General features: G+C 33.9%; 1 protein-coding gene across 2 annotated transcripts in view; it reads right to left on the reverse strand.

Annotated features, from left to right (window-relative positions):
* Positions 1-1,015: 1,015 nt before the first annotated feature.
* The window catches only part of LOC121033340 (phospholipid scramblase 1-like), a 31,186-nt gene continuing 20,803 nt past the window's right edge, over positions 1,016-11,398 (reverse strand). The window contains exons 5-6 of one of the 2 annotated variants that reach the window (XM_040479535.1): positions 5,854-6,015; positions 1,331-1,432 (exon numbers count right to left, since the gene is read on the reverse strand). In XM_040479535.1, the coding sequence (XP_040335469.1) occupies positions 1,403-1,432; positions 5,854-6,015 (192 nt within the window). In that variant the 3' untranslated portion in view covers positions 1,331-1,402. Of the gene's footprint in view, positions 1,433-5,853; positions 6,016-11,398 lie in introns of both variants that reach the window. The other variant, XM_040479537.1, reaches the window with a different exon arrangement.

Genomic DNA, 11,398 nt, shown 5'->3' on the forward strand with positions numbered 1-11,398 from the left:
CTTTCTCTGTATGGCTTATTTCACTTAGCATCACACTCTCCAGTTCCATCCATGTTGCTACAAAGGGCCATATTTCATTCTTTCTCATTGCCACGTAGTACTCCATTGTGTATATAAACCACAATTTCTTTATCCATTCGTCAGTTGATGGACATTTAGGCTTTTTCCACAATTTGGCTATTGTTGAGAGTGCTGCTATAAACATTGGAGTACAAGTGCCCCTATGCATCAGTACTCCTGTATCCCTTGGGTAAATTCCTAGCAGTGCTACTGCTGGGTCATAGGGTAGGTCTATTTTTAATTCTTTGAGGAACCTCCACACTGTTTTCCAGAGTGGCTGCACCAGTTTGCATTCCCACCAACAGTGCAAGAGGGTTCCCGTTTCTCCACATCCTCTCCAGCATCTATAGTGTCCTGATTTGTTCATTTTTGGCCACTCTGACTGGCGTGAGGTGATATCTGAGTGTGGTTTTGATTTGTATTTCCCTGATGAGGAGCAACGTTGAGCATCTTTTCATGTGCCTGTTGGCCATCTGGATGTCTTCTTTAGAGAAGTGTCTATTCATGTTTTCTGCCCATTTCTTCACTGGATTATTTGTTTTTTGGGTGTGGAGTTTGGTGACTTGCTATGTTTTTATATGGTGAAAGCACAGGGGAGTTCTCTGGTGCTTCTTGTAAAATGGCACCATTGTCATGAGGGCTCCACTCTCATGACCTAGCCATATCCCAAAGGCCATTATCAAATACAATCACACTGGGGATTTCAACATATGCATTTTGGGGAACGCAAACATTCAGTCTATAACAAACATAAATCAAGAAACATCACCTGTTCTGTTAATTGTGATATTATACAATGTCACAATAATATATTGTGCTGCAAATAAGTAGTATTTTGCAGAGACTCCCATAAAGAAATTGAGTCTGTTTTTCCATTCCTTGAATCTGGACTTGGCTGTGTGACCTGCTTTGTCCAATGGGACATTAGTAAGCATAACTGAAGCAGAGGCTTGAAATGAGCTTGAACATTGAGCTTGTGTTCCTGATGCCTTTGTAACAGAGTTAGTTATCATGTGTAGAAGCTTTGGCTAGCCTCCTAGATGATGTAAAATACGAGGCTTGGTGCTCCTATTGTCTCGGACAACATATGAATGAGGCCACCTGGGATGAGAGAGTCCCCAAGCAATCTGTTAACTGACTGTACACGCAAGAGTGAACAAGGTCTTGACCTGGAGAACTGTACAGCAGAATCCTGGGCTAAATAAAATGATCGCTTCAAGTTCCTAAATTGTGGTGTGGTTTATTATGCAGAAGAAATTTATACAAATAATTATAGTGAAATAAAACTTTATTTAAATATTCTCAGTGAAAGTTGTTTAATTTTGCTGAAAGCTGGCAAAACTTATGGCCAGTGTTCAAAGTACATGTAGTCCTAGAATAAAATGAAAAAGGAATGTAATTAGGTTGGTTTTTAAGGTGCAGGCCTTAGACATGAGAGTGATTTTAGGGTCCTGTGTTATAATAACATGATTATAAAACCTATTAAAAGAGAATTCTGAGAATCAAATCTATAAGAAAGCAACTTCTAAGGGAATAAGAATGAATATTTGTCTACTCTCAAACACACGAACATAATAAATTTGAATATAAAGGCCCTTAGAGAACAGCAACTAATTCTACTTCATTTTTTGTATACTTTTTCATCATGTATACTTAATATAAAAAAGTGTAGGAATAGAGAAGGGAAAACGTTGTATTTCCAATCCTTGCAAAACTACCACTAATATTTTGATTCAAAGTCTTTCCAGACACACACAATTGGTATAATAATATGCTTATAACCTATTATTTTTACTGCATAATATATTCTGAGTATTCATGCCATTAAAGTTCATTTATTGAACGTTTAGTTTGAGTTTTTAACGTTCTGTTTTAGAGATGTCTCATAATGTGGTTTTAATAAATCTCATACTGTATATTTTAGGTTGTTTTAGGTTTTTAATTTATTAGAGTGATGTTTGCTACAGAGAGTATACATTGCTATTTACTAGAGTACACATAATTATTTTTCTGCATTTGTATTAGTTTTTTAGAAGAAGGTAAAGCATATGAAATATATGAACATTAAAAATTTTAATGGAAAAAAAAATTTTAATGGATGTTTTCAGTTTGTTCCCCAAAATTGTACCTGTAGCTCATGACTGCCTGATTTCCTAAACTTTCATCAGCATTGAGACTTTGTCATTAGAAAAAATGAAAAGGGGTATTTCATTGTTTTCTTTTTTTGCTTCTCTTCATATGTTTTTGAAAACATTTTCTTATGATTATTGGTTATTTGTATTCTCTGTTTAATGGTTGTATGAATTATTTTTTATATTCCTTTTCCATTTCTGTTGGGAATTTGATATTTTTTCTCATTTAAATAAAATTTATATTAATATAAGGATATTATTTATTCCTTGGTCATATTTGAAGCACATATTTCCTTTATTGTTTGCTATTAAATATTTAATATTATAATTTGTTTTAAGGTACAGAAGTTTAAGGTATTGTAATTTAGTAGTTTGTTACTTTGTGATTTATTTACTTTAAAAATTCTTTCCATCTAGAGACCAGGGGTGGGTGCTGTTTGTTCATTTATCTTTGGTCAATAATTCACCATCTCCTTCCTTATGTTTGGTTTGGGTTTGTTCTGTTCTTTTACAAACCTTTTAGAGATGAAAGTTAGCTCATTAATTTTCCACTTTTCTTCTTTTCTTCAGCAAGTATTTACAGTTATACATTGCTCTTTAACTTTACTTGCATCCCAAAAGATTCGGTGTGTAATATTTTAGTTAGTATACAATTTGATATATTTTAAAATTTTATTATGTGTTACTTTTTACCCCTGAGTTATGTACACATTTCTATATATACCAAATATTTTAAAATGTGTATCTTTATCAATTTCTAATTTAAATTTTTGTTTTTAACGTTTATTTATTTTTAAGACAGAGAGAAACAGAGCATTAACAGGGGAGGGGCAGAGAGAGAGGGAGACACAGAATCCATAACAGGCTCCAGGCTCTGAGCTGTCAGCACAGAGCCCAACGCAGGGCTCGAACTCACGGACGGTGAGATCATGACCTGAGCCGAAGTCAGACGCTCAACCGACCAAGCCACTCAGGCGCCCCAATCAATTTCTAATTTAATGTTATTTGCTGTGACACCAAGGTCCAAGTGATACCAGTTCCCTGAAATTTGTTGAGACTTATTTCTTGGCCCATTATGAGAATAATTCTTGTAAAAACCTTTTTTTGAGAACAACTTATATTATCTACTTGTTTAACACAAAGTTCTACATGCATCCATTAAATCAACCTTACTTTTTTTGGTTCAAATTTTAAATAATTTTACTATATTTCTGTCTCCTACACCAAGTAAAAATCGAAAGGGGTGCATAAATTTCCCACTATGATGAACTTGTCATTCTCTAACAATATAACATTTTTCTCAATGTTAAATATTGATAAACATTGTATAACATTGATCTTAGGGGCACAAAGTCAAGAATTATTATATTTCTTTTGAATGGAATTTTTATTAATAATGTAGTTACCTTCTCGATCTCTATCCCTAATGTTTTTTTGTCTTAAAATAAAATTTTTTTGTATTAGCTTTACTAGCTTTTGTGGTTAGTATTTTTCTGTTATACATTTACCCATATTTTCTTTCTTTACATTTTTTTTCATTAATTTAGATTTGTCACCCATTAAGAACCTGGGGATAATTTAAAAATCTAATTTAGGGGCGCCTGGGTGGCTCAGTCAGTAGGGCATCTGACTTCGGCTCAGGTCATGATCTCATGGTTGGTGGGTTCAAGCCCCACATCAGGATCCCTGCCGACAGCTCAGAGCCTGCAGCCTGCTTCGGATTCTGTGTCTCCCTCTCTCTCTGCCCCTCCCCCACTCATGCTCACTCTCTCTCTTTCTCTCAAAAAATGAATAAATAGTAAAAAAAAAAAAAATGTTAAAAATCTAACCTAACAATTTCTATTTTTTAACTTGCAAGTTTTTCCCATTTACATTTATTGTGAATATTGTAAACAAAATTGTATAGAACATATTTAATTGATATCTTGATATAACTGAATAATTATTTTCTACCATTTCAATTTTCTATTTCTTTTTGCCCCAACTTTCTCCATGCTTTTCTCTCCTTTTTCCCCCACTGTGGGTTTTGTTTGTTTGGTGGTTTATTTGCTTTCTGGTATTTTATTCCCACTTTTCCTCTATACTAGTTTCAAATTTCCAGTCTTTTTGTTATTTTACTCATTACCCATGACATTTTAACATGCACATTTAACTTATCTCCTGAACAATACAAAGACCTTAGAACATTTTAATTCTAATAACTTCTCGTAACTCATATATTTTTATTAGCTAGTATTTTTGTTTTGTTTTTTTTTGACCTCACAAATTAGATATTTGCTATTATTTTCTTTTTAAAAACATGTTTACATTAACAAATGTGGCTAGCATTTTATTTGCTCATGAATATTATTGAACCTCAGATGATCGTTTTCAGAGCATGCTCCTTCTTCCTGAAGTGTTGTATACACTTTACAATAATCTAGGTGTTGTAAAAATCTGGGTTTCTTGATATGCAAATTTATTTATTTTACTTTCATCTTTAAGATATAGTCTTGAAGAAAATAGAATGTGAGAGTTAAGATTTTTTTTAATGTTTATTTAGAGAGAGAGAGAGGGAGGGAGCACGAGTGGGGGAAGGGTAGAGAGAGGGAGACAGAATCAGAAACAGGCTCCAGGCTCTGAACTGCCAGCACAGAGCCCGATGCAGGGCTCAAACCCACCAACTGTGAGATCGTGACCTGAGCCAAAGTCGGACCTTAACCACTGAGCCATCCAGGCGTCCCAAGATTGTTTTTTAATCAGTACCTTGAAGATATCATTCTACGGTCTTCTGGCTTCCACTGTTTCTGTTGAGAAGTCAGTTGTCAGTCTCATTGCTTGCAGGTGATTTGTCTTTCCTTTGTGGTTACTTATTTTTCTTTGCTATTCTGCTTCACTCTTAGCATCTATTTAGATGTTAATTTTAAATTATATTACTTAGGATATTTGTCCTTTATGTATCACTGAGTTCATATTTCTTGGTTCTGAAATTTTTTTTAGGAGTTACCTGTTCTCGTATCTTATTTGGAACTCTTGATTATCATATTGATTTGTCTCTCTCTACTACGTTATGAATCCTTTTCTCTACCGCATTTCTTTGTTCCCTTTTTCTTCAGTTATATTCAATATACTACTTAATCTGTTTTTTTTTCTGTTTCTCCAAATTTTTAATACTATTTATGAGGCATTGTGTGACCCAGACCTGCATATGTCTCTTGCCATTTTTTATCATTTCATAATATTTAGAGAATGAAGGTAATTTCTTATGTTCATTTGGCTCCAAAGACCCTAATATAATCAAGAGCAATATTTTCCTTCTTAAAATGTCTACATATCTATAGTTTCCAAATTAACAGTGATTACAAAAAGAAACTTATAACATTTTTAAATTGTAGGAAATAACAGTAAGTTACAATGAACAAGCCATTTTGTTCCTAGTTTTAGCAATTTAGTCTCATTTTTCATCAAGGATTTCAACTTCAGTGATCATGTTTACAGGACACTAGTTTTTACACCCTTTGCAATGTGAAAACCAAATCCATGATATGATTTTGGGGACTTAAAACTAGACCAAAAAATACAATTTGTGGTCAATCTAGATTTGAGCAAAAATATTAGCAAAGGTGCAATGGTAATCTCAGAAAATAGGATTTTAAGCTAAATAAAATAAAAGTAGCCTTACAATGAGGAAACTTGCTCCAAGCATCAGTGCTTTTATCTTAACATCAAGATCCAATGGAAACTGGATTCCAAATTTATCAGCATTGGTGAATAGTTCCCTCATAAATCCAGCCCATTTTTTTGAAATTTTGCCAAGAACTATTTCTTCATCCAGAGACAATAACTAAAAGAAAAAAATATATATATGTATATATGTATATATATAATCTTAGATGAAAGATCTGAAATAAAAATAGGTATTCCTATCTCGATTTTAGTAATTAAATATAACCATATGAGTTATAATCATGTTGGTCGTTTCCTGCAATAAATAGAATGTGCAATATGATACATAATAACTTGGAAAAACACCTACAGACAATATCTATCTAAAAGAAAATGTTCAAATTATTGTACACAACTGATTATACAGTCCACCCTTGAATAACACAGGGGTTAGAGGTGCTAAGACCCCTGGGCAGTTGAAAATCTGTGTATAACAACGGATTCCCCAAAACCTTAACCACTAATAGCCTACTATTGACAAGAAGTCATACTGATAACATAAATCAATTAATATATATTTTATGTTATATGTATTATATACTGTATTCTTACAGTAAAATAAGCTAGAAAAAAGAAAATGTTATTAAGAAAATCATAAGGAAGAGAAAATATCCTTACGCTACTGTACATATATTTATTGGCAAAAATCTGCATATAAGTGGACCTGTGCATTTTAAACCTGTGTTGTTCAAAGGTCAGCTGTATATGATACATATGGTATTTTATATGTGATAACTTTATATTACATATAAATTATATCAATATATATGCTTAATAAATATAATTGCTTAAATTTGACTTGAGAATCAATTTAACTTTAAATGAAAACCACTAGTTTTTCATCTGTTTTACACAGTTAGCTCTTTATTGAGATCTTAATTTTCTGAATCCCTCTACCCTTTCTCATCCCCTTTTCTCCCTACTTATCTAAATTCCCTAGAGCATCACTTCTCATACCAACTAATATTTATTTCTCAATATAAGAGATATTCATATAAGACAATATTTATATAAGAAAATAAATTTATCTGTGATAACTCCTACTACTTGTCTGGTAATCAATGTCATGGAGGAAAAGGTAGGCTGATGTAATAGAATACAGTTGGGAGATAATAGGCAGGCTTAAAGAATTGGCGGGGGGGGGGTGATTTTACAGGAAGCCTCTTAGGCAAAGCACCATTTAAGTCGAGACTTAGAGGATCAATAGGAATTAGTGATCAGGGTAGTAGTGAGAGAGTCAGCAACATGTGAAAAGGCCCTGAGTTGGGAGGGGCTGGAGCAAAGTGAAGAATGGGGCTAGTTGCAGAAAATGAGAAAAGAGAGGTATGAAGAGATAGATCATACATAGCCTTGTAAGTAATGTTAAGGAATTTGGGAAAAGAAAGATACGGAAGAGTTTTGTGTAATCTTGTCAAAATTTCTCCAGTGTTTTCGTAACTAACTGGCAATGCCACTCTCCCTCATCCTTAGCCTAATATCTTATATTTTAGATTGCAAAGAAAATGGAAACTAGTTGACAGGAACTTACTAATTCCTAGAACGTCATCTTCTCTAATAACATGAATAGTCAATTAACACATATTTTGTAAGTTATATATATCATATACTGTATTTTTTTATTTTAAAAAGAGATAGTGTGCACATGTGGGGGAGTAGAGCAGAGAGAAAGATAATTTTTTTTAATGTTTATTTTTGAGACAGAGAGAGAGACAGAGACAGAGTGCTAGTGGGGGAGGGGCAGAGAGAGAGGGAGACACAGAATCCGAAGCAGGCCCCAGGCTCTGAGCCATCAGCACAGAGTCTGATGCAGGGCTCGAACCCACAAACTGTGAGATCATGACCTGGGCCAAAGTCAGATGTTCAACTGACTGAGCCACCCACATGCCCCAAGGGAAAGGGAATCTTAAGCAGCCTCCATGCTCAGTGAGGAGCCTGATGTGGGGTACAATCCCATGACACTGGGATCATGACTTGAGCCAAAATCATGAGCCAGACATTCAACTGACTGAGCCGCGCAGGTGCCCCTCCTATATATATTTTTATAACAAAGTAAGGTAAAGAAAAGAATATGTTTTTAAGAAAGTCATAAGGAAAATACATTTACATTAATATATATGTATGTGTGTGTATATATATATATATATAGAGAGAGAGAGAGAGAGAGAGAGAGAAATATCTACATACAAATGGACACAGACAGTATTGTATCTATACCAACACTCCCTACTTCCTTCCTGTTATGGTGAATATGATGAATAAGCTATTTCTGCTCCCGTTTGAGGCTTATTTCCTATATGTGCACTAGGTCCCATACCAAGTAAGAGCAGAATTCATCAAATATTTAACATCTACTGTTTCTCCACACTTTCCCTCCCATTTGGAGCCTTTCCTTTAAAATCAAAACATGCTGAGGATATACCTTTCAAAAAACCTTCCTATCCACCTTGTGCCCCATTCAGCCAGGAATAGGATGAGGGTAAAGCAGTGAGATAAGTCACACAAGTGCATAGTCAGTTTCTGTCTTAAATTTTTGTTTATAAATTTGTTCATAATGGATATGCATTATGATTTTAATTTTTAAAAAGATTGATTTTAAAAAAGATTATATTCAAGTTATCATTTGCCTGAATTATTCAGTTTTTTGGTGCTTTCTTAAATTTTGTACCCAAGATGAATGGCTTACTTCCCTTACCATAGTCCCTGTTCCTGTAACTCATTACTCCTTTATCTCTTTCCTACTCTTCATAACCAAAAGTATTGAAAGGGCTGCCCACATTCATTCACAACATGACTTTTTCACAGAATTGTACTTCCCTTTCTTGCTCATTCTTAGAGTTTACCCAAAGAGTGCCAGCTATAAAATCACTTTGTTTCACGCTTAGAAGAAAGAGGATGTATTTTATACAAAACCTTAGAGAAGGCTCCGAAGATATCTGAATAAAGTAGGATTTATTATATCGTGTGAGATATAAACAACACACGGAAAGCATTTTATTTTTTTATGTCATTAATAATGAACCACTGTAGCTTTGGCTTCTAGAGTTTTATGCATAGGCCACTCTGTTCCATTGGTTTTCAACTTGAAATACAAAAGAGTAGAATCCTGTGTGTTCATTTTATTCATTTTTGAAACTAACCATGTTATTGTCATAATTCATTTGCTTAAATATGTTTTACTTAATCAGTACATGCAGGTGCCAATCAGATCAGTAATTACTAAACTGAATTAACATAATTCTAGAGAAGGAAAAAAAAACGGAGACATGATTTCAGATTAAAAAAACAAGCAAACATGTCCTTAATAGAAGTCCGAATACTTTTTTCCAATCAAATATTTTATCAAACCAACAGTATTCTTAGGAATATTGCTTAGGAATGTTGCTTAGGAAACCAGATTTAACTAAGTGTAGTTAGCCGGTTGCTTAGTTTTGTTAACTATATTTAGTATTTTTAGTAGTTAACCTCCCAAATTATTATCTGAATGTTGGCCATAATCTGAGAAATGTATCAGTAAACACATAAACACATAAAAATTTAACAAAATTGTATCATAAGAGTTTCAGAATTTTATAAAAATTAACACGAATATTTATATAACATTTATATATAACTTATTTATTATATTATTATATTATTTAAAATTTATAATTAATGCCCAATTTATGTCATTGTTCATTGCAATAAAGCTTAATTTTCTCTTTCACTACTCCTTGAAATATTAAATACCATACTTGTTTAATAACTACATACTTGAAATACAGCTTAAAAAGATGCCCTATGGGTACCTGGGTGGCTCAGTCAGTTGAGCATCTGACCTAGGCTCAGGTCATCATCTCACAACTCATGAGTTCGAGCCCCGCGTCAGGCTCTGTGCTGACAGCTCAGAGCCTGGAGCCTGCTTCAGATTCTGTGTCTCCCTCTCTCTCTGCCCTTCCCCTACTTGAACTCTCTCTTTCTCTCTCTCTCTATCTCTCAAAAGTGAATAAATGTTAAAAAAAATTAAAAGAAAACTAAAAAAAAGATGGCTTATAATCACAAGTATGTAAGCCTCAATGAAGCAAGGAAACTATGCGTTAGAAACTCAATTTAAAAAATAGTCAAATAGTTATAACATCATGATAACATTTTTATCTTATTTTAATCAGATTTATTAATATATTAGAAAATAGTCAAACAACTAATTTGAACATGATTATAATACTCACATTAAAATCTAGATCCGTGACACAGCTGGAAAGCATACATGGCCCTCTAATTTTCATTACATCCTCCTTATTCTCATTTTTTATTTTAAACTTTGGCAAAAATGGGTGAAAGTATTGATACACATATCCAATTTTTTCACCAGGAGGAGCTTCAACTTTTAGCTACAAAAGATTGAGAAATGTAGTATTGGTCAAATGAGATTTATTTTGATTTGTAAGCAGCAAATTAGTTATATGCTACCTATTAGTGTTTTGTATAGGTGAACAGAACTTTCTGTGTTTAAAGCATGCCCTATGTTTGGGAATGGACGTGGAAGTGAAAAAAAACTAGGATGTAGATATTGAACCCCCCAAATTGAGACCTGATGCTGCTGTTCATTTACTACATGAAATGTGGACATGTCCCTAAACTCTCTGTAACTCTTTTTCCATTTGCAAAAGGGGGATAATAACATTTTTTAGGTGTTTATGAAGATCACTTTTTAAATTGCCATGCTCATGAGACATGTCTTAAACCCCAGTCGCACAGACAACTGTTCTATTACCAATATGTGAAGGACTTTTGTCCCTCTATGCAAATGTAAATTTGAATTCACTAAAGCACTTTAAGTTGATTGTGATTTAACACCCAGTTCAGGGCGCCTGGGTGGCTCAGTTGTTTAAGCACCTTAGGTCGTGATCTCATGGTTGGTGAGTTCCAGCCCTGCGTTGAGTTCTGTGCTGACAGCTCGGAGCCTGGAGCCTGTTTCAGATTCTGTGTCTCCCTCTCTCTCTCTCTGCCCCTCCCCCTCTCGTGCTCTGTCTCTCTCTCAAAAAATAAATAAACATTAAAAAATTTTTTTAAAGTAAAGCCCAGTTCAGAGATTGGTTGTATAAATTATGGTGTACCATCTACACGATGGGTTATTATCCAAGCATTTTTAAGTGCGGAGGAAGCTCTATACATACTGATGTAATCTTCAAGTTACATTGTTTTGTATTAAAAAATTAGAGAAGAATATCTGCCAATTTTGTTAAAAAGACACATGTATGGCATACATATGTGCATATTACACAAATATTCATAGAATAATGCTGGTAGAATAGTTAAACTTGTAATACTAGTTCTTTCTGAAGAAGAATACAGGTGGCCTAAGAAACGAGAGTTTGAAAAAAAAAAAAGAAACGAGAGTTTGAGAGGCATTGTTTCTCTAGAATATAATTTTTTCTTTCTCTCTCTCTTTTTTTTCTTCCTTCCTTCCTTCTTCCTCCCTCCCTTCCTTCCTTCCTTCCTTCCTTCCTTCCTTCCTTCCTTCC

This window comes from Herpailurus yagouaroundi, unplaced genomic scaffold, assembly GCF_014898765.1.
Source record: "Herpailurus yagouaroundi ecotype Mexico unplaced genomic scaffold, PumYag 159, whole genome shotgun sequence".
In the NCBI taxonomy this organism is placed as follows: domain Eukaryota; kingdom Metazoa; phylum Chordata; class Mammalia; order Carnivora; family Felidae; genus Herpailurus; species Herpailurus yagouaroundi.